The sequence below is a fragment of the Amblyomma americanum genome, chromosome 3 (assembly GCF_052857255.1).
Source record: "Amblyomma americanum isolate KBUSLIRL-KWMA chromosome 3, ASM5285725v1, whole genome shotgun sequence".
NCBI lineage: Eukaryota > Metazoa > Arthropoda > Arachnida > Ixodida > Ixodidae > Amblyomma > Amblyomma americanum.
The window spans coordinates 150,384,177-150,408,341 of record NC_135499.1 but is presented as its reverse complement, the minus strand read 5'-3'; the positions used below and the strand labels follow the sequence as shown (position 1 = coordinate 150,408,341).

Genomic DNA, 24,165 nt, shown 5'->3' with positions numbered 1-24,165 from the left:
TTAGCACTAACGCAAACAATGATAACTATATTTTAAAAATGCGTAATTTAAATAAAAGTTATGAAGTTCAATTATAATATTCTAACGTTACAAAAGCAAGCACTACGTACGAAACTGTATCTCGTTTGCTTTATCAGCATGCGGGAAAATTTGCGGGGAAGTTCGCACGCGAGCGCTGCTACTCTGTGCTGCTCGCGTGTGGTTTTCGCCGCGATTATGTGAAACTGTCGTCAGTGTAATGCTAGCTGTTTGATGTGATTATGACTTGACCAGCTTGATGTTACTGAATCCTGGATATTTGAAATGGAGATTTACGAGCCCGCTTACGTCACCAATTTTTCAGGTGCCGCAAACTGCACTTCGGCCGTCAGTTGGTCGGCTGACAACAAGTTGTGTGCAATCACCAATGAAGCAGTACGGATTCTGGTGAGGCGAAACAGTGTTGGCGTCTTCAGAACCCAATTTGCTCCTAACGCTCAACCTGCGACGTCTATTGTCTGCACTCCGGCTGATGATTTCTTTCACGCACGCATGCTGATCGGCCGTATCCGTTCTTGTGCTCATATCGCTGGCTTTACGCATCTTCAAACAGGCTAGAAGAATCGGAAACCTCCCGTTGTGTCTGGCTACCAATTTCAAAGGGATTCAAAGGTACATTGGAAATAATTAAGAAGTGGTCAGAACACCAAAGCGCCCTTCTGTGACTGGCTGTCTTTTTCAAAGGGACTTAAATGTACTGGCAGGAATTGGAAAGTGGTCACAACACCAAACCTGCTGTTCATACTTCCAATGTGGAATGAAATCTGCAAATGAACCAAACAGCAAGTTTCGCGTCGAGTATAATTTTTGCATCTTTGGGGTGGAATCAAAGGAGCTGTATCGCATGCTGCTAAATTTCCTCTTTAGCTGTGTGACTTTAAAGGCCACCTTTGTTTTTGTCTCACAAACGAGGAGTGTCTCAGCGTTGTTCTTGTACTTGCGTCTCAGGTTTCGCCTAGCTCACCTAGTGAGGGTGGCTATCCTCACCAGCTCAGCAAGGCGTGCATTGACAATCCAGACAAGCCCTTTGACGTTGCCTCAACTCCCTACGACCGTCTATTGCAGGACCTTGATATTGGTACGTACCAGTGAGACACCAAAAATTGTTGTGCGTGATCTTTCACTAAGGAGGCCAATGGCAATATCACCCTAAAGGGATATTTGGCCACAATATTAAATATGGGAGATTGTGACATGATACCATTATTATGCCGCCAAACCCCTCACATTGCTGTAAGCATTGCATGAGGTAACACTTTTCTTCTATGTCACCATGTATCCAATTTGTCAGCCTTGTTTCCGCATGCACTCTTGAACACATAAACAGGCGGAGTTTCTGTTCACAGATTGCCGCCACTCATTGATGCTGGACCCGACACTCGCACCTGATGGTGCTAATGCGAGCCTCCACAAAACGTACCATAGGGCACTCTGGTCTCCAGTGCATTTGGGTGGCCAGAAGCGGTAAGTGCACTCTATACTCTGGGAAAGTTTCGTGCATTTGTGCAGCGGTTACACACTCATACAAACAGATTAGAGTGATGATCTGCTGTGCTTGTCAGCATGCCAATTTAAAATGAATGTGCTGGAGGCACAATACACTTGGTTGTAAAAAGTATATATTTCTGTTGCAAGGCTTTTTGCTTTAAAATTTAATAAATCAGCTATTCCTGTCAAAAAGCAATGAAAACTGTGCCCATTCACTGGCTCTGTTTGTTTCTTTAGTCTTGTTTCAGCAATGCAGATTGCTATAGACCTACTGTTTGTTCTATTCCTTGTGAGAACCTAGCTAACATGCCGCATAACTCTATGTCTCCTCCCAACATTCACTGCAGAGGGCTCAGTAACAAAAAAAATCCAGCTTCTTTTAAAGCACATCCCCGAGCTGTTCTGCTTTCCTCTGCTACCAAACTTCACTGAGGCCACGGCGATAATGTCACTTGGAAGAGTAACCCCATATGCATTTCACAGTTTAGGTTTCAATTTTGGCCTAATTACACAAATTGACATTTTTTTTTTTCATGGCGACCATTATTCTTTTCTATGACCCGGCTTTAGAACTGTTGTATGATTCTCTCTGTTGGGGCTTCCTTCACAAATCTTACGTCACTAGTGGCACACGGGTGGAATCTTTGTGCTGTAGTGGCCACTTTTTTCCCAGGTGCCTGCTCGCTACCTTGACCAGGGATCACCGAATCCAGGTGTGGCATGAGTGTGTCGAGGGATATTGGAACTCCTTGGCCGAGCCCTCTGCAGCACTTCTGGAAAAGGCTAAGAAAGAATGGGCCCCACCACGTGCACGAGAGAACGAAAAGCCGGCCACCAATGCATCACGAGTATTTGACCTGCTCAAGGAGAGGAGCTACTCTGTGGCCACCCTAGGTGAGTTTGCGAGATGATGCTGAAGCAGAATGATTGCTCTTCTTGTCATATCCTGCATGTACTCAGACTGCAGCTGAATATACTTTGAAATATGCATTAAAAAGACAGTGAGAACAACTGCATTCAGTTTTTGTTCTTAGTAAAAGTCAGTTGCTTGGCTTTTTATGGCTATGCTGATGTGTGTTTGGCAGCAAAAGGTGCATTAATTACTGAGAAATCATATGTATGGGTCACTCTTAGTGAGGGCAGTTGGGGATGTGCAGTCCCATTTTAGCCATGTAGTTCTACGACTTTTTCCTTGAAAATTGGGTTCACCGAGGTTTTTTTATGTAAAATTTCTCACTTGGAGAGGCAGCTACCCCCTCCGATCCCCCTCCCCATTAAAATCTACCCCTGGATAGACGAGATCCTGTGAACCGTTATTCTGACTGGAACTCCTTTTCACTATAGCTTCTACACGTGTGCCTTGACATTCTGGTTTTCAATGCGAGCTGCTCTACTATACTTATAGGCGCTTCAGCATGCTGGTCTCTAACTTGAGCCTGTTTTGCAATAGTAGTTGTATAAAGAATATTCTTTGGGGTAAATTGTGTGGGCATTTTATGTCATAACTAAATAGTGCTGCTGTTTTCCACTACGGCTTAATGAAAATAATATTCAAGTGGACTTTGCGGTCTTGTAATCTAGAACTGTGCAGTACATACCAACATTCAAGTCTGCATCCTTGTGATACGACAGGGCACTAGATCACCTTGCTTCAGACTATGGCAGAAATTGTGGGACTTCTTTAACTCATATTTGTTTTTGTTTGCTGTCTTCACCATCAGCCTTGTGTGTTGATTTACACAGATTTCTTAGAGGTCAGTTTGCCTTGTGTTTCTGTGAAAGAACTTGATCATCCGGTCACAATTTCTTCCTTTTTAGAAATCACGTGGTCTCATCTGATTAAGGGTGATGATGCAGAGTCGTTCTGCCTCCTGGTTGGAGTCACTCGTGGCGGTTCACTTCTTTTCTGGAAGGTTCCCACCCTGGTCAGTGGGGAGAGGTGAGTTTCTACAAAACTCTTGTTGATCCTTTCATAGTCTGCTATGGTTTGTGTGGGGCTCAACCAACCAGGGGCAGCATTAACTATTGTTATCAACACTGTTATTGAAAGGCTGTATCAGAGCTCAGAAACGCCCTTTCACTGTTGATTGAAAGCAGGCAACACAGATTATTGGAGCAGATAAGGAATATGTGTGAAGAAATTGCAGAAGCAAATTGTATTTTTGCACTGCAAAAACAAAGAGCAATTATTTTAGTTGCATGAAAATTTGGGACCTGTGTGCACACTGAGAGGTAATTGACGTTGCCCTGATTTTGAAGGAGAAGCTGACGTGTTTCTGGTATTTAGCTTTTTGGATGAAATTGTTTCACCGAATTGGATGGGCTGACAGCTGTTCATTAACATCTTTAATAGCCTGACTACTGTGTTGAGGGGAAATTGTCATAGTCTTCCAAATTGTTGTGCCATGCAAAGTTTTTTTCAGGTCAGATGGCTGAATCCTATCTTGTTTTCAGCACTGCTAGAGATATAAGAGAGCGTCACACGAAGCTTATCTTTGACAGGTTGTTTGTCAACTTGGCCTGCATTTTTTCCAGCTTTCAAGTAGAGCTCTTGAAAGAACAGCAAACAAACATCATGCATGCAGCAAGGCTCTGCTGGCACCAGACATCCAAAACCACTGGTAGAGTTGAACCCCCTGCTCTTGCCTAGTGTTAACTGCTTTAGTAGCGTGTCTTCATCTGCTGAAAAGATGCTGGAATGTTCTTTTGCTGCTGCTATCGGCAGTTGTTCTGCCACTCTTATTTTTAGACAGAAGTGCCAATTTGTTTGTGTGCTTTAGTTTGGGAAAGTTTTTAAAGTTGTGGGCAGCAATATCTACCTAGGGCTCGCTGCTGCAAGTACCCTCATAGCTTCTGTATTACTCTAGAAAACAAAGTCCAGGCATTAATAACACTTTAATGATCTACATGAACACTTAAAAACAGCACTTAAGTGAATGGGATTGATTTATCATTGACCAATAGGCTTCAGTTTAACAGATATTCTTGTAAGTCATGTCCCTCTCTCTATACTAGTGGCAGAGTGCGCTTTCTGACCGCAGTGAGAGTGGTGTGCAAAAGATGGAACTGCACTTCGACAACAGCAGTTGCTAAAAATAGTTTGAAATGCCCTTCCCTCTTGTTTTTCATGTGAGCAGGCTGTTTGTTTGATGCTTCAAAGCTCATTTTGAGTAATTAGTGAGATTAGTGGAATGTGAGAAGCCTTCTTTTCTTTTATATACTTGCTATGTATGAAATGATCTTAGCCATGCACTGAAAAGCACGGTCTGCCTTATGAGGTTCTATGTTTTCATTGCCCACACCCGCCATCTAATGTCAGCGAAAACTTGCAGCTGGAACCCACTGATCAGTGACCTGATACCACTGTAACTCTGGTGAATATAATGTTTGTTTCAATTATTAAGGTAGGATTGACTCTTTTTTGGACTTCGAGGTCAGCATGATTACACGTGTACTTTGCAATTGTTTTTTTATACTTCATTAGAACAGAAAGGTAGTCTGTCGTTTCTTTTTTTTTTTTATTGAAACAGCATGTCTTTTGGCATTATTGGCAGGCATGACAACAACATGCCTTTCGGCATGCTGTCATGATAAAAAATGACTGCTGCTTACATAATTTATTTCACACACATTGTCATCAAGGGTTGCTCATGGATTTTTATAGGTGATACTGTGCCCGTGTATTTCTTGGCTACATTACCTCGACGTTCTAGGACTTTGAAAACTTTGGTTACATCACTTTATCATATGTGCTACTTGAGTCTAAATGTGAGGATTCCAGTGTAGCTCACGTTCAAATCAGCTGCAAAAATAAATATTACACTAACATGTGGTGTCTGTCTATTGTGTGATGCCTGGTCTGTGTCACTTAAAGCACAAACCAAGCACACGGTAAACATTGTGTCGTTCGCACTCATAAGTAAAAATAATGAACGTCGTGTTTATTACCTATTTATGCTCTGCAGACTAAGTTTTCCGGCGACCAGCTGGACACATGGCATGATCTACTTTTGCCAGGTCTTCTAGTGGCTTGTTCGGATGATGGCAGCGTGACTGCGCAAACAGTGGTGCTGCGCTGTGCTGAAGACGACAAGGTGCAGCTGGGTGAACCGCTTGTCCTCTGGAAGAGCGACCGCATGCCAGCACACCATGTGCTATGCAGGGTAGGTTACTCGCTTGTTTTTCTTATGGCTAGCTTGCCTGATAAGAAATGGTGCAAGGGAGTGAATCATGTATTGTTTTCTGGTTCACTGTGCAGTTCACATGTGGCGTATTCTTGAGGGTTCTTCCTTTAAATGCCTTCTAGTCAAAGCTGCTGTCTCTTTGTGTTTGAGGTTTTCTGTGTTCTCTCAGTGGTCTCAGAAAAGCACAAATACAAGCAGGGTGAAACACATGCACTCAGCCAATTTTGTGACATCATGCTGCGTCCCTTTGGGCTCACTTTTTATGATGACTCAAACTTATTCTTCCGTCATAGCACGAGACGAGTCTGTGGTGGAAATCTAGGCTTTTTTTTTGTGTTTCACAACAAAATCTATTAACGCGCATTAAAGCTCATCAACGATGCCGACATAGAAAAAAAGCATCAGAGCCAAAAGAGAGATTAAGTCATTGCTTGCCCGTCCGTTTAGTTTGCTCCGTGATGTTATCAATGAAGTCCATGTAAAAAAAAATGTGCACTGACCAGTCAAAGGAATTAACCTGTGGGATATCTTCTTCAAACTTGCTCATTTATTGGATTTTTATTCACCGAAGCTATGCAGTAGGCTTTAAGACGTGCCATTGTTGAAGGTTTCAGCTTAATTTCAGTCACGTGAGGTTCTTGAACAGGAATTGAGATCACAGTATGCAGGAATTTTTGCATTTTGCTTCCATTCATATGCAGCTACAGTAGCTTAGCTCGTGCTTGCAATCAATCATGCGTGGGTAGATTCTCTGAGTTACTGTGGTGACGGCTAAAAAGGAACTGGGCAATGTATATTCACTCTAATTTTGGTTACGCCTCCCCGCTTCCTCATCCCGTTTCGTTTTTACTCTGGTCTTCTCTTGCTGGTGGCAACCAAGAAGTAACAGATGCAGGAGCTTTATGCTGGCTACCTGTCTTTTGTCATTCCTGAAGGGCAGCATTTGGAAGGGAACACAATCTGAATAACTGTTGCTTATTGCGGACAGTTTTTCTTCAGAAAAGTTATGTATGTATTAGTTATGTGGCAACTGCTCTTAAGGCGGGATGTGGGGCTAAAATCATAATTTTCATCAAAAAACATGTTTTTAAATTTCTGTTCTTTTGGACTCCTGATTTAATAAAGAAATGTTCCACCAAGTTTGGTCGTTTTCTGCGCTGTAGAAAAGAAGATAAGGAATAATGAAGATAATAAGCTTGCAATGATATGAACGAACCACAGACATCTGCAGGGAAATTTACAATCAATGTGTAGCTTTGCACTGAGACAGGGCAGATGCGCACCTTTTATTGATTTGGTGGCTTGCTTGAAAGGGATCTAGTCTAGATTTTTCACTGCCACCGCATGCTAGAGCGATAGCATTTGTCCACATATTCATTTTCATACGATGTAACTTTCGGCACAGGGTTTGACTACTGCGAAGGGTTTCCATAGGTGCTACATTGTCTCTGTTTGTACTATCGTGATCAGAAGTTTACAGGACATGAGTGCACGGAAAACATTTCATTTCGGCACAGTCACGTAATCCAGCCACATGATATGTGCCAAGATATGAGGGTACGTGCATGCTCTCTCTGCTGGTGGCCATACCACGTGACTGGGTTGCGAGGTAGAGCCTCAATAAATTTTCTCTGAGAACACATGTCCCATAATATTTTGATTGTGATAGTACATACTGTCAATTGCTCAACGCAAATGTAGCACATCGAGTGTGTTCAGTTACACTTGCCAGTTCTGCACCAGGTCTTAAGAGTGGCATCGGAACACATTTGTGTGCATTTCAAACTTGCACCTGCGTTGCCCAGGCTAAGAAGCAGCCTTAGTTCACAGAAAAGTGCCTCTTTGACCCCTTCAAACGGAACTTGCAGGAAACCATGCCCTTCTTTGATCCGTGCTGATGCGCCTGAAAAGTGCTTGCCATCAAATTGACAGGAACAGAGGAGTGTGCCACTGCTCCATTACTATTTCCTTGCTTTCTTACTGTTATAGCCAGCAGGCTTGTGCAAAAAGCAGTATCCTAATGTAAATTGTAGCTCTTGAATATAGCTGTATTTGTGCTACCACTTCGGTAATGTGAAAACAGGGAGGCAGTCATTTTGCCCATTTGTGTGCAGCAAAGTGATGGAGACAGCTACGTGGTATGCGTGGCCAAGGGCCGCTTTCTGCTGTGCTTTCGAGTGGCACCAGACATCGATGCAAGCCAGGTGCAACTCATGCAGAGCAGCTTCACCCGCGATGTGTGCGACTCCCCTGTAACAGGTGGCTTTCCGCTTTCACAGGGCTGTTTCTTTTTTCTTTTTTTGGTGCAAGGAATGACAGTGCAATGGAGAGGGCAATAATGCAAAGAAAAGCAAAAGTGCATGGTCATGAACTGTCATGCTCAGAGACCTGCTGCACCAGGTGTGGTAGGAGCTCAGCTCTCAAAGCAGTGTGAACCCAAGGGTGCTGGGAATTGATGCATTTAACTTTCAATGTAAAGAACAAAGTACACTGAATGTTTGCGTATGTTAGTGCTTTGTGTGAATGCTCATTGCTTTTCTACAAAGCAGATAAGTCAGTTTGTTCACTTCGGATGTGTTCGAAGTCATATTGAGCGCGATAGTGCATGCATGTTTGTTTCAGCCTGACAAGAGCAATGGTGAATTGCAAATTACCTCATATATAGCATGTACAGAGGCATGTTGTGATTTTTTAAACATAAAACTGTGAAAGATTCTTTTAAGAAGCTTGAAGGTTGTGAGCAGTCTCAATGCAGGTGTTAAGCAAATGCCTTGCTTACATAACGAAAGAGAAAGTGTCTTATTAAAATGGTGGCTAGAGAAGCTGGGTGGTGTTTCTAAAAATATTTTCCTTCCATAGTGCCCAATAAATGCTACCTTGCGGCTCCTCTTCAATTACGCTCGTCTTGTTTATGCCCCATTTTTGCGTATTCAGTTTACCAGCAGTGCGTGTTGTGCACCCTTTTTTATTTTGTTAACTTGTAAACTTTGGATACTAAAATGAAAACTTGAAGAAATTAACATGGCCTCATTTTCATCTCAAGGGGAGTATGCTGTACTTTGTTTTTAACACAACTTCTTGTTGCTGTAATTTACAGCCAGCTAAGCGTGCTAGAATATGCTCAAGGTTTTGTCAAATCAAGTCAAATTTGACTAAAAATTTTGTGTCAGATGTTACGCAGGGCATGACTTAAAAAAGTGAAGTGTATTTCAAGTGCAAAGAAAGCAACGTAAGCAGCCACCTGTTATTAGGTTATTTGGTACCTTCAAGGTACCACAGCAGATATGATCTTGCCATTAGGCACTGTCTATCAGTGTATGCAGAAGCTCACTGGATCGTTAGAAATAGTTCCTGGGCCCCTGAGGTCATAAATGTTCACAACAGCTTGAAACATTGCCTGACATTAGAAAACTACCAAACTAGTCATTGTGGTTCCGTAAACTAGTGGAAAATTCTGAAAGAAGCAAAATATGAGTTGCACTGCAGAGCAAATGATTGGGTGCTACCAGCATGGAAGTCAGGGAAGTTGGGGGGAGGGGAATTGCAGCGTGAAATATTGGTCATTGACAAGGCGATGTGATTTTCTGAGCTCTTACAGATTTGTGTGATGCTAATGGAAATGCCAGGGCACGGTCAGACTGCTCGACAAAAGTTGATTGGCAGCCGATTTTGAAAGGCTTGGTGCAGGAGGTGCCAGAGTTCTACTTGCTGCTTGTAACGCAGCCTAGGTGATTGCAAAATGAGGCACTCACTCATGTTCAAATTCTCCTCTGCTTTGAACAGCTTTTGACGCCTGCCCAACAAAGGATCACAATCTTCACTTGCTGGTCTCCACCATAAAAGGGGACCTGTTGAATGTCTACATTGACAGTGGTAAGTTGTAAACGTGTCTAGCAGCTGAACAAAACGCATTTCTAAATTTTTTTACCTTTTTATCTTTCCTGTCTCGTCTGCTGTGTTTCCCCAATTGCTCGTTGATCATTTTGCTTTTTCTTTCCCAGACCTCAACTTCAGAGGTGAGAGACTCAGCATCGAGCTACCCTGGATGTTACAGCCCATAGGTTTGGCTTTCTCACCTAGCGGTGCCTACTTCACAGTTTTCTATCAGTAAGAAATTTCTCTTTTGCGATGCATTGTGTCTTACAGCTCCTGAAGGAAACAATGAGAAGGACACGTAACTGGGAAACTGGAATATTTTGCAGTGGTACGATGTATTACAGCATAGGCGTCCTTCCTGCCCAGATTGAGGAAAACTTGGATTGTAAGCTTTCCTGGGTTTTGTAACCATACAATGGCTGGAGCCAGTTAAAGGTACTCTGAGGGCAATTCCATTCAACCTTTGTTCTGGGTAAAAATCGATTCTGTGGCTCCTTCAGGGTATGTTGATGTGCATCCAGCACCAAAGGATGCATTGAATACTTTTTTAAATGCCCAAACTAAGAAATGTCAACAGATGCAAAGCATGGGGATGTGCACTTTCACTGGTGCGAGCACTTGCTCTGTCTTGCATAACTGTAAACGGTTGCAATCAGTTATTTTGTCAGTGTCCTTACTAGCTCATGTCGACCCTACTTTTTTATATGTAAGCAGCGTGCAATGTAATCCGAGCTGTTGTGTCCGGGAATGAGTGTCGCTTGTGTCCATTTTTAAATGTTATGTCTAAACTCATTTTAGACTAGCTTACGTAAAAGAAATCTGTCGCCGTGTATTTGGACGTATGCCTAGTAATCCTGACACTACTCGGAATTAGTAGCCTTATAGGCTGGAATGCAGTCTGTAAAAATTACGGAAGGCACTTAATTAAGACTACTTACGTGCTGTGAATGCAAACGCAGTTGTGTGTTGTCATGGGTTACTATGGGTTACTATTTGTGTACTAGCTAGTACTATAGTTTGTAACTAGTGCTAATGTCTGAAAGGATTTTCCGATGAAGGCCTTTAGGTCAAAGGCCATAGCATGAATGCCTTTAGGAAAGTGCAGGCAACATGCACATACATATAAAGCGCCACTTTAACCAAGCCAGCACATTACGACCGGCTTTTACTTCCGGTTTCGGGACCATGGTGACGTTACACTGAATTCTCTTGACCACTTTTGCGGTCGACAACGCCGCAGGTTTTGTTGCTGATGAGCCATATAAGACTTTCGCTTTAAAAGCTGTTAATTTGTTGCAACAACATACACAACCAATTAGCAACAAAAACAAATGTACTGGTAGGCATGCAGTCATGTTTGCTGCAGTGTGCTACTTGACAGCAAAACGCTGTATGGAAAACAAACGGGAGTACTGTGCGGTTGTTCTCTCTTCAAGCACTGCACTCAGCTTGTGCTGCATTCTAAACATTTTCCATCGTCATTATCAAGCTCATTGTGGTACTTTCCTGCTTTGTTTCAGCACCATCACAATTGTTCATGAGAACATCTGGAGGGAACCAATGCAGGTAAAAACATTAACGCCGTGAGCTGACGGGTTAAAGGAGATTGCCCATATACAGCCGTGTCTCGTTAATATGGACACTTTGGGTCCCAAGCAAAAGTGTCCATAAAGCAAGTCGTCCATGATAACGAATCATGAAAAAAAAATTTTTTTTCAAGAAGCGGTTTATGATTTCATACTTCTATGCATAGTGGTGGGCATAGAGAGTAGTGCATAGAGAGAATTTTTTTTCACAGGCATTCATGCAATGCGGGAAATGGTAAGGCGCATTGACTGGGCACCTTGCCACAATAGAGCAAAAACCACACTGACTCACAAAAAGGCCATTAATGCGGCATTTGCACTTTCGCACTGCCTTTCGCTAGTGTTCTGCACTCAAAATACAAGAGGCGGAAAACTGGCAGCGGCACTCAGGATTTTGTTCTCATCGGTGTCCATATTAACGTGGCAAAAATACATGGGTCCCAATGGGCTCTATGCATTTTCACCTCATCCACTGACCAGACAGTGAGTTTCTATATTAACGAGGCATAAATACATTGAAAGAGTTTCATCCTCAGAAAAACTGTCCATAATTTCGGTTGTGCACATTAGTGGGGGGTAACGGGCCACAAATGTAGTACATCTTTATGTTATGACTCGATAGCGTTAATGATCCCGTGTTGCAGAAAACCCAGTGTCGTCATCGGTTCTGTTGGCCATTAGTAAAAAATCAACAGAAAATCCCCAGAAGAGCAAATCACCCCCCCCCCCTATTATCAGGGGGTCACCTAGGTCATGTGACCTTGTGATGTCTTCAAAACCTGTCTACCAAATTGTGAGCAAACTGCCCACCATGGCACGGGGCAGTTCAATTAATGATTGGTCATGAAACGTTGCTCGGAAAGAGTAACTTGGGTTTCACAAGCTCCACTGGAGGCAGCGCCTGCCATCACAGGGCAGTGGCACATCGCTTAGCCACTGCTCTACTGCACCAGGAGTGGTATGAAGACTCCCAGGGATCTGTGAATATAACATATAGAATGACCGATTCACATATTCGGACATTAAAGCTATCGTGTCATACCCTTAAGGCGAAGCTTAACCTTTAACTACCAGCGTCAAGCTGTGCTCGTCATGGGAGATTCTACTAATATCGACCAGTATACCGGCCCAGTATTGCACTGCTCGCACCACCAAAGACGAGTTATGGCCGGCAATTGCATTGGTCGCAGTTTTCAACACTAGAGGGCAGTAGTCCATAAGAAGCGTTTTGCGCCTTTAACGCATGCTTTAAACCTGACAGCAGTCATATTCACCAAAAATTGCAAAAACAATTTCACGATTTTGGTATTTTTGGGGGGAATCAATTAGGCGGTTAAAGGGTTAAGTGTCCCCTTCAGTTTTTTGAAGTTGTAAATTTTGGGGTGTGACGTCCCAAACCAACACAGGATGTTGTAGTGGAGGGCTCCGGATTAATTTAGACCACCTGAAGTTCTAACTTGCGCCGACATCACACAGCACGTGAGCATTTTTGTATTGCACCTGCATCGAAATACGGCTGCCACGACCAGAATCAAACCAGTCACCTTGGGGTCAGCAGCCAAATGTCAAAGCCACTACGTTGGGTGCATGCAAGTGCAAAGGTGCACATCCTGGCTTGGTTTTTTTCAAGTCTACCATCCTATCTTGTGTAAATTTGCGCCCACATTAGTACTGGCACTGAAGCCATTGAAACTATGGAGCATTCCTCATTGCCTTTATCGATCTGTTTTGGGTTGAAATTGCAGCTGATGATCTTCAACCGAACACACGTTACTGACGTGTGTGACCTGGTGCTCAACATGGTCGAAATGAGTGGCACAGCATCAGACGTACAACTGGCAGATGCAGCTGACTGCCTTGACCGCATCTACTTGTATGCCTGTGGCAAGGGATGCCTGCCAGAGGGGCTACAGTTATACATGACGAATATATCTTCGCTTGAGTCACTCGACCAGGTCTCCAGATGTGGACTGCAGCTCTTCTGGTAAGACGCTTCTTCTGATGCATGCTGTGCCGGTACGTAACATGTTGCTTTCATCCATGTTCTTTGCTGGTACCTTTGCAGCATACATGAATGTGAAAAAATATGCTTAATGAGCTGATAAAGTGCTTCCTTTAGCATAACTTGCTTTTAGCTTTTGTTTCTAAAGGTTTTCCACCTAGTTGACCTGACGAGTTTATCGTTGACACCCGCTTTTATGGAACACTGAGGACACGTTGAAGTTGGACCATGGCATAGGCTATAGTGTTCTAACAACAAAGATGCTGCTTTCACTGAAAACGGAGATTTGATAAGCCAGAAAATAAGGTTGTTGCTGTCACTGGCCCATTTCACAGCAATGCTTCATCTCACAGGTTGTCTGCAGCATTGCGAAAGGTAGAGCTCTCTCGTCCATTCAGAGGCAAGGAAGACGACAAATACTCCCTCAAATATTTGAGTAGTTTCATGACTATTTTTCATACAGTTATTACAGCAATTCAAAAAGGTCATTCACTATGGTGTTTTGAAGGCACAGCGAGTGTTTCATTCGCTGGTTAAATTAGCAAAGAAAGTCGGCACGATCACAGCACTGCAGTGGCCTGCTGAGAAGTGAAGTGCCACCATTCGTAAACATGGTGTCCCCCTGAGTCAACCGAGTCTCCTGCGCGCAGCAGTTGGACACTGGTGCTCTTTCCGTCTCAGAGATGGAGCCACCAGTCGCGGGGTGAGAGGCACAGAGGAACAGGTTTTGCAGTGCATGCTGTTCTGATTGGCTCGGATCGCCGCAGCCTTCACAGGGCTCTAGACGACTTGTGACATGGAGTATTAACTGTGTCTTTTTCAGTGTGGACGTCTTGAGCTTGAGTCGATTGGCGGAAAATTTTTTAAATGCTATTCTCTTTGTAGCAAATGTGTGTTTTGCTGCTGGACAAACCTTAAGAACAAAAATTGGATGGAGCTGTCCTCAGTGTTCTTTGAAGTCTGTGCTCCGTTCTGTGCTCAGTCCAGTTCCCTTTGCTACAAAATTAATGAGCTTGTGTGGTCATGGACTGCAGTATTGTGTGTGGAAACACAATAAAATTGCGGAAGAAATAGCAGAAGTATGTACCTTAGTAATATAAGTAAGTAAAACCTTAGTAGTATATTGCCACATGCCTAACATGCACGTTTAATATGTCTAAAAAAAATATCCAGAAAAAAAGTATTATCCGAGAAATCAACTAAAGAGCTGCAGTTGTCTAAAGGTCGGAATAACTGCACAGCCTTAAAGGACTATTGACGCCAGATTTTTGCTTTGCATATTTTATTCTTTCAAATGAATAATATACAGTAAAGGTCATTTATTCAACCCCCATTAAGTCGGATAATTCAAATTGCCGACTCGGTCCCAACCAACGCCCATGTAAGTCCATGGCATCGGATGCTCGCTAATTCGGACATTACGCGGGCTCCCAAAAGAGGCCGTGTCAAGGTACGACCTATGTGGCAAGAAATTGTCTAAATAGCTTTACTCTAAATCAGAGTTCCATGTTGCAAGTTCGCCCGCTCACCCTAGATGTGCGCACAATGGCAGACATGATTACAAACGGATGGAGCCATCTCCAAGAACAGTTTCGGTTTTGGTTTTCTGAGCTTCACGCCAGCCCGCAGCGATGCCAGCATCTACCAGCCAGCCTAACCCAGATGTACCATTTCGGACGCCGACTCCCTCGTCGCCTCGAGGTGTTTCCTTCGCTTCCATCCGCATGGTTCTGTTCTTCCAGTGCGCCGAAACTGCATGCTTGTCAATTTCCATTCGTATTTGCATAGTGAAGTCTCCACGGTGCCGCTTACGATGGGTGTGATGCAGTAGCGGTGGAGCTCCATCAAGTCACACCGTGAAGGATGTCGGAGGCTCTTATGATATTGGAGCAGTTCTACCCCGATGCTCCACTGTGCATGCAATGAAGCACTTATGGAAATGTGAAAAATAGTAATTGCCGTACTGTTCTCATCTCAAAATCAAGCAACCATTTCCCAGCTTTTCACCAAATAAATTTATCGCAATGCAAGCAGTTCTTGAATGTTTTTTTGGGGTCATTCAATAATTTGAACATTGAAGTTCAAATTTACGAGCTTTTAATGTACATGGATCACCGCGTGATATATTTGCCTACGACTGCTAAATAATTTAAATTTGACTCTATTCCTGACACAGTTTCAGTTTTGTCAACTGAACGATGGCTGCGACGTGTAGTTGTAGGTCACGTGAAGCACGAAAAAATTGGCACTATCACAGCACATACTTTGTTGCCATTCTAGCTCTTGAAGCAGGCTGGTTTAAGTGTTGTAGTGAATTAAAACTACATATCAGCTCTAATATTGCAGGTTTTATTCGTGCCTCGTATGACCCAAAACTGAACTACAGTCGCAGCCATTGTTTGGTTGATGAAATTGAAATCCAAACAGCATGAGAGAAGACAGTGATGAATTATTTAGGGTCCTAGGTGAATACCACGTGGTGATTTATGTATTCTAATGCCTATAATGCAATCATTTGAAAGAGAAAAGCGTGCAACTAAATTTAAGTGTCTGCAGTCTTTTAAGCACAGCCTTAAACTGCCGCGGCCATATAGATTTGTCTCCCATCGACAAATGAGAAGGATGACAACAGTAAAAGTTTTAGATCCAGTTCATCATCAAGGGATCTCACTGGCAATGGGAACTTTCCAAATGTCTCCTGTTCCAAGTCTTTAAGCGAACTCAAATGGATGGCCACTTCATAAGTGCAGGTTTTTTCTTTGGTGCACAGTCTTTTCTAAGACTTCAAACCTTCCCCGAACACCCAAGTCATGTCTTGACTAGAAAGATCAGCTATGACGTACCTTTAAAAATATGCAGTCTATAACTCCGCCTTTTACTCTTAACGTGAAGAGCGCCTGACAACTTTAGTTTTCCTATCTTTTCCCTCATACAGCGCACCGAACACATCCCATCTTTTTACCCATCCTAGTGCACAGCTGATCTATACCACTACGTGTGGGCCTGCAAGCACCTGCACACAGTGAACCCCGTCCCTTCCCATTCCACTCTTCTGGGACAACATTCTGTTAGCCGCTAACCCAAATCGATTAGCTGAGGCTGATGGACAGGCCAAGCAAGAAGTGCAGTCAGCATAGCATGAAGATAGCAGGGCTGGACACTAGTAAAAATGGTCGCCACTGAGCTAAGCTTAAACCAGAGTTACTTTCATTGTGAAACTAAGCTCGAATGCTAATGTAGTTACGAACTAGAATGATTTCACTAAAAGTTAGTTCCTCCTGCGCATCCCCAGTCCCGGCCCACTAGTTGTAGTTCTCGGATGCTTTGCCCCCTCGTCCTTAGGCACCGCAATGAAGCCACTACGTTTCTCCTCTTCACATTGCATCCCAACATGAATGGCCGCTCATACGTTAGCTCACCATTTTTTTTTTTTTTTTTTACAGCGACAGCTGGCTGTTAAGCGCCTGTTTCTGAGTTTCACATTGTAGTAGTCTGCGTAGCCGGTAGGTATGTTGCTATGAGAACCACGATTTCGAATGTACACTGTAATGAAAGAATTTGGCGCATCAGCGTTTACTTCATTGGACGACTTCCAACACCTCCTGTTCCCTTGGAGAAGCACAGCATGGCGATCACGCAAACTTGAAGTTTCCTCCACACGTCTTCGTTGCCGGGTGCCGCAACTAAATTTTTACCTCTACAGGCCTGGTCTGGCGATCTCCCCATTGTGTCCATATTGTGTTGAGCCGGAAACAATAGAGCACTTTCTTCTCTTTTGTCGTCGCTACTCATCGATCCGGAGGCAACTATTAGAGGTCCCAATGCAGAATCTCAATTTGCATCTGTCTTCTGCGGTTGTTCTGTCCCTTGGCGCTTCTATGCTTGGCCACACCAATGGGAATGTTTGCTCTGCCGTTCAAAATTATCTCCTAGAATCAAAACGTCTACCTTCGTAAGCTTTCGTACTGCCCATACCATCATAAGCTTTCGTATTTGGGTAACTACTTTTTGCAATTCCTACTCTCTCTCAATCTTTTTTTTTTTATCGGATTCCCTTACCTAATTTTCAGTTTGTTAGGCTGCCCTAACCTCCTGCAACCTCCTTTGCTACGGAAACAGAGTTACACAATTTTTGTTAGGTCATCCCACGATTGCCATATGCAATCTGCAATTTAAATAGTCACCGCCTGGTTATGGCCAATCCCCCTTGTGATTACATGCCATTTTATGAGGGGAACAACAACACTCAGAGGGTGGCTCCAAGGAGCAGGCTACCGAGACAGTGCAGGAATCTCTAAACGGAGCATGGTTACCGTGGAAGGAGACTATGGCGAGAGTGTAAGAAGGTGCAACCGGTATACGGTGGCCCCCTCTCTTCCAGAGTCCCCAGCTTAGTGCAGTTGTACGAACATATTACAATATACTTTAGCTTTCTTTGAATTCAGAGTAATGAAGAAGGGCGGGATCGCGCACGACTGGTGTACACTGAGGTATGCTTTGAGGGCTTCGTTTGCCGATTGCACTGTCCATATCTTTTGCAGTTTCTTGAAGAGGATAGCAATGGCCTTGGCCAAATCTGACAAGCCGGTAAGCCACACCTTTGGTAGCCATTGTAGTGTGGATCTGGAAAGTCAGCCAAATGTCTGTTTCCGTTGTATGCTTTGTTGGCCTTTATCTTAAAGGCATATATCAAAAACTGCATGTAAAATTTATGGACACAGAGTCGCTTTTCCTTTGTAGCAGCAAAGCATAGTTGGTGAAAGGATAGCTCCGGTCTTATAATAACAGGATTTTTATGCCTGCAGTGTTTTCAAAGTTCTGTAAGAGCAAATGCATGTTTTTCCTTTAGAGCCATCGACTGGCTGTGAAATTTGAAAATTCTTTCCGTTGCACATGACTGCTTACACAGTAGCGTGTGCAAGGTAGTAGTCCAGCTGTTGTACTACTTGCAGTTGTGCATGACAAACAGAAAAAAAAAACAAAAAAAAAGAGGGTGCAGCCTCTCTCTGGACACTAAACATATTACATCCAATGTGAAAGGGCGAAGCATTGGCACATGATTAGGTATAGTGGAATTAACACAACTTTCAAGTCACAAGTTGCCCTATGCGCAGGTTTTTTTGAAAAGCATAAAAAAAAAATTTCCTTCGGAAAGAAATTTTTCCACATTCTCTTTGACTGATTATGGCCATATATCTGCAGACTAATGTCATGTTTTAACAGCTTCAGGGTCGTTTAGAGGCTCCGCAGCTGTGCTGAAACCTGGTGCCACTGTGAAGACAGAAGTAAAATGACAACCGTCATGCAGTTTTCATTTTTGGGGTTTCTTTACAGGATGATGACATGAAAAGGGCATTACAGGAGCTCTTGCATCGGCACATCGCAACTATAATCAGAAGCTGCGATGCCAGCCATCTCAGCGACCGTCAAAAGACATCCGTGCAGCATTTTTACCACCATCTGGCCACCTCTGGTGCCACAGAAGAGCTGGTCTCACAGCTTTTCGCTTCTGAACCGTTGGCTGCTGTTGTGGCAAGTGTTGTGGATCAAGGGGCTGTCTTCGATAAGTGTCCCGCATGCGGAGATGGTATTCCCTTCACTTCACTCAGTGATGGGACGTGTGGCCAGGGTCATCGATTCTGTCGGTGCATCAACTCGCTGCTTGTATGTGAAGCAACTCCTCCCAGGCGCTGCAGCACCTGCAGGGTTTTTGCAGAGCGCGAGCCTGTCTGGACAAGCAATACGACCTGTGTATATTGTGGCAAGGGGGTTGTGTGACATAGCCCATCAGTGTGGATGAACCTTTGCATGCTGATCATATGCCATGCGCATGCCTTGCGGATGGTTGCGGCAGCTTCCGATGTTTAACACATGGCACGCCAGTGAGAAGCACAAGAGGAATTGATGGATGAGTGCTGCATAGACCGTGCATGCCATTGTGTGAGGAATAGCTGTTGGAACACTAGCACAAGCCAAGCAATGTGTGGTACCAGTGGACAGGTTTTGCAGTTCTGGTGCTAATCACAATTGTGCTGTTTCAGAGGAGAAGCGTTATGCTGCACACTGTTTTTTGGCCTGAACACTTTTACCATACCTGTTACAGAAGCTCCCATTGGGTAAATGTATCAAAATCCTCTTTGCTCGTGAAGTGTAAATATAGTGCAAAAATAAAAGACGCCGAGTGCCGCCAAAAAGTTGATTGCACAGCTCATTGGTGGGTCATACCTGAATTTCAATTTGCAGTTTCATAGCCTGCAGGATGAGGTAGTTGTATTCCTTGATGTCATACCTTGGGATAGTGTCCCAGTGCTTGGCTTGACAGCAGCAAAGTAGTACGACTGCTGTGTTAAATGGCACAGGGTCTCTGCTTGGCCAAGTACTAGGCATTCCGGCAATTTCAAGTCCTTTTCATGTTGAGATAAAAGTTCCTAACGTGGTAGCAAATTGAGCACTGTGTCCGTTTAAAACAATTTACGATGCAGTGCTGCAATCTTTTACGATAAATGTAAAACCGCCTTGTTAGCCAGTCTTAAAATTACAAATATATGGAAACTTGAGGGGAGACGCGGCATTGAAATCCCAACAAATGGCAAAAAATTGATTTTTTGATAATTGTTGTATTCAGTTGTATGCTTCGTTTTTTACACCGTTCCGAATAAAAGGAAACTTTTCCCTAGATTTTTTTTTTTATAGCATTCAAAATTTCTGGAGATTTTAAATCTCTGACCACTGAGCCACCACAGCAGGTGCGTGTTCGCATGAAAAAGAAAATGTATACTGGTTGTGGGAGATAGGGTATAGCACAGTAACTATCTCACTTCTCAGCAGACACCTCAACCACGCCGTGAGGGAAGGAAGGGTAGGAGTGAAAGAAGAGAGCGAAAGAGGTGCAGTAGTGGTAGGCTCCATAGTAATTTCTACCACCTGGAGTTATTAATGTGCGCTGACATCGCACAGCACACGGGCATCTTCTGCATTTTGCATCCATTGAAACACGACCGCCGCGGCCAGGATAGACACCTCAACTGTATCATGTGGGCAGAGGTGAAGGAAGGAGTCAAAAAAGGAAGAATCTTTGCAGTGGTAATAATTTTGCCACTAGGCATCGATCACCGGTGATGGAAAAATTCAAACTGCTACGACAGCACGACCACGGCCGTTACCGACTTAAGTCATTTGGTTTGTTGTTCACACATTGAACTTTCATTTCCTGCATAATTTGAATTTTTGCTGCAAGTTGGTAATTTTTGAAATGCGCTTGAAGTTCAGGGTGCAGCGTCGAACGATCCGAGTAAGGCGTCAAAGTAGGGAACGGCGCGTGCTCGGAACAACCCCGTTGCACGCAATTCTGCTGCATCTACAGCATTTATTTTTGATGCATTGTGTAGCAGGGACTCCGAGGACGATGTTGCGTTGTCAGATTTTGTTTCCGAAGTCCAAACTGCGCAACCAGAGCCCAGATCGCCGGCCTGTTTGTTTATTTTCTTGTTCCTGGACCGTTTGCGCGAACCAGAGCGCGCCTATGCAGCCGCTACGGTGATGCTGCGCTATCTAGTTTATTCTTCAGAAACTAGTTCCATTTTCAGTGTAGACTGCAATTTTCTCATGAGGCACGAATTCTTGAAATGCCCTTGAAGCGAGGGGTAAGGCGTAGGGCGCTCCCAGTGCGCGCTCGCAAAAACCCAGCTGCACGCGATTCTACTGCATCGGCTGCATATGTTTTTGGATGTATCGAGTAGCAGGGTCTCTGATGATGATATCGCATCGCCGGATTTTGGTTCAGGCACCCAATACTGTGGAAACAGAGCTCTGAACGTTGGCCTGTTGGTTTCGCTTTTGGTTTCCGGTAGGCTTGTGCGAGCGGAGCACTGCTGTGAAGCATATGAAGTCTCTACGATGATGCGGTGCCATCTAGTTTGCTGTTCAGAAACTAATTTCATTCTTCTGTGTCGACTGCAATTTCCCCACGAGGCGTGAATTTTTGCAATGCCCTTGAAGCCGAGGCTACGGCGTCGGTCGGTCGCTCCACGCATGACGTCGAGCGTTGGGACGGTGGTGTGTGCGCGAAGAAACCTCAGTGCACACGATTTTACTGCATCGGCAGCAAATATTTTCGATGCATTGAATATTAGGGCCTCTGACAATGGGATTTTGGTTCAGACGCTGAAAAGGCGCATTTGGAGCCCGGAACGTTGGCCTGTTAGTTGCATTTGCATAATACTTGTTTGTATAATTTTTCTCGGTTTTTCCTAAAATAATATTAGTAGCAATTTTTATTTTTAAAAAGTAGGCTTATCAAGGTTTATTTTGGTGCATAACATAATACCTCCAATTGTTTTCTTGTCAGACTAAAAATTGTATCTAGGACACACTGAAATCAGCCTTTTCAAAGAGCGTAAAGAAAAGATTTTCTAGCTCAAAAAAGTATTTGAGTTATAACTCTTACATTTTAGTGCCAAGTTATAAAAAGAATGTTAATCATTTTGTAATTGCTAGAATTTTTTCAATAAATTATTTCGGAGAGTTATTGTCATGTGAATACAAATTTTTTGTTCATTTCTAGTTTTTGTTGAGTTTTTCTTTTTTTCTGCAACATTTAAAACAAGTATTTCTGTTGAAATAAATTTGATTAGAAAACGCATTCTATTCCAATGATCGTTATGCATTTTGTATACTTTTGCCTATCATACTTTTTCTATAAAAAATGTTTGTCTGAGCCTTACGAAAAATGTCCTTTTTCCCGTGGTACCGAAAGAGTTAAGGTGCACTGTCATTGCACAGCACACTAGCGTCTCATGCGTTTCGCTGCTGCGGCCACAATTTCATCCAGCATCCTTATGGTACAGAGGCGAATACTACAGAATACGAATTTCATCCTGCATCTTCGTGTTCAGCACCGGATTGCTGTAGATTCGCAGAAGACGCTGCGTCGGCAACAGCCAGCTTGGACTGCACATTTATAACGCTGACAAAACTTACCATGGACAATCGCATGGTGTTAGATTTGGTGTTTGGAAAGGACCCTTGTAGTGTCCACCGTCGGAGTCTAGCAGCACACTTCAGGTCTCATACGCTATCCAGTCCGTTGAAAAATTTTGCTTTATACTGGAGTATTTATCCTGGAAGCATGACTTTGAGCAGAAAAGTCTACAGCACAGTGTGCAGCATCTTAGCTGTCACTGTTGCTGTTTTGCAGGATACGGAAAAGAACCAGGAATTTTTTCTCTGACTTTACTGTACAATCAAAGATCCCCTGCAAGTCTTCTTAAATTCATAGTGGTTGTTTGAGGCAAGCAGCACACAGTCCACCACCGTGGCAGCCCGTGCTACAGCAGAGGCCACAATGCAGGCATTAAACCACAATCCTCACAAGATGCCAGCCACATGCATTAAAAATGAGGAAGCCAGCTCCACTGCAGAAGCCTGCCGAGTAAAAACTCAGCTAAGGCATACAACCAAAAAGGCCGACCCCGCACCACACTCTATGTACAAGAATTCACACACACTGTCACAGGTTGTAGTTTCCAAGACGGGCACCAGCACAGAGCGTCCCGCCGAGGATAAAAGCCCTCCGGCTTCTCCTCTGGTCACAGTCATATATCCGTGCGCACCAAGCCGCCTGTGGTTGCTCCATTGAGGCGTTTTCTTCTTTCCACAGCCAGTTTCTTTCGCCACCGCTCCAGCTTCACCTCTGGCGCCTCTTTGAGCTACGAGGAAGAGTATACAAGATTCACACAGACATCAATACTCTCGCAGAAGCAAAGGAAAGTTCTGCATTTAATTTTAAACCTCCTGGCATATGCATAGCGCCCTTCGTCTTCGGAGTTTATTTTTTTCAGAATTAGGAGAGTAGAAACCAAGCACTATTTTTTTAGCTTGTATTTGGGTAGAAATGAATGATTCAACGAAGATTTTAATAATCCAGGCTTTTCTGGGTTATTTCTATCTGCAAAAATTAGTGACTTTTGGCATGCATTGTATTTCAGGAACATAAGATTGTTTGTTTGCATTTTTCTAAAGAGTCTAGGAATGACAGTCTGCACCAGGAAAGTGCCCTCCATGTCCAGGTATTTTTTTTCTCGGCACTAGGATCCTTTTGTGGCATACATTACCATCCTCGTGTGCACAACTTCAGCGTCTCTGCTAGGGCTTCCTGCCTTCATACATTGTGAAAACATTCAACATCACAGCTGCCATTTTAAATGCGCAACAGCCTTGGAACAAGACGTCGTTAGTGTGGGTAGCACTTGATACAATGATGCCAATAAAATGTTGCATCATTGCCTGTGTTATGGTGTCTTGCTTCCAAGACATACTTTTCAAACTTATCCACACAACCATGCCATGGGTAACAAGCAATAAAACAGATTTAAAATCACAGCTGAGACTGCCTTTGTAGGCCGAAACTGCCTTGGCTTCGCAAATAGGTCAGCTCCGGACAGGGGTCGCTTCCCCACCCTCAATTCTATATGTTAATTTCCAATCCCTGACTTGTCTCAGATCGCTCTAAAATTGGATTTAAGTATAATATCAAAACCTAAAAGTTGTGCAGCTACCTTCCTTTAGAGGCGTTGAAACAAGCTTTTGTAGGCAGCTACGTACAGCCTGAAGGTCGCTTGGATTATAACAGGATCTCCTATGGTTATAATAAAAGTCTGCTGTAACAGCATGTCGACTGTGCAGACTTGTCTTATGACAGATGAAAATCTTGGACACTGTCGGGGTCTGCTGTAACGAGATTATACTGCGTTAGAAAATCATGAATGGTTTTAGAAGCCATCTGAACTTGGGCAGTCAAATACTGAAGAATTTAAGGATGCTGCTGTCCTACACGCATTACGTCAAAGAATTTACTCTTTCCTGGTCGGTATGTTGGCATGAGGCAAAAGTGCACATGCAGCAGTAGCGCTTAACACAGCATGTGCACGCCACTGTTTTCACTGTCAGGCCTGCCAAAATTAAAATGACGACAGCCTACGGACCTGCTGTT

The 24,165-nt window shown here is 43.6% G+C and overlaps 2 protein-coding genes across 2 annotated transcripts in view; one reads left to right on the top strand and one right to left on the bottom strand.

Annotated features, from left to right (window-relative positions):
* Positions 1-132: 132 nt before the first annotated feature.
* LOC144125161 (general transcription factor 3C polypeptide 4-like) lies at positions 133-21,737 on the top strand. Its single transcript, XM_077658293.1, has 14 exons — positions 133-426; positions 988-1,117; positions 1,386-1,503; positions 2,201-2,421; positions 3,346-3,466; positions 4,063-4,148; positions 5,545-5,690; positions 7,826-7,970; positions 9,495-9,584; positions 9,713-9,818; positions 11,108-11,153; positions 12,919-13,157; positions 17,717-17,762; positions 18,510-21,737. The coding sequence occupies exons 1-14, from the start codon at positions 304-306 to the stop codon at positions 18,951-18,953; spliced, it is 2,061 nt and encodes a 686-aa protein (XP_077514419.1). The 5' UTR covers positions 133-303; the 3' UTR covers positions 18,954-21,737.
* Positions 18,462-24,165, bottom strand: part of LOC144125162 (uncharacterized) — a 20,609-nt gene continuing 14,905 nt past the window's right edge. The window contains exon 8 of the mRNA XM_077658294.1: positions 18,462-22,882. Within this exon, the coding sequence (XP_077514420.1) occupies positions 22,769-22,882 (114 nt within the window). The 3' untranslated portion in view covers positions 18,462-22,768. The remainder of the gene's footprint in view (positions 22,883-24,165) is intronic.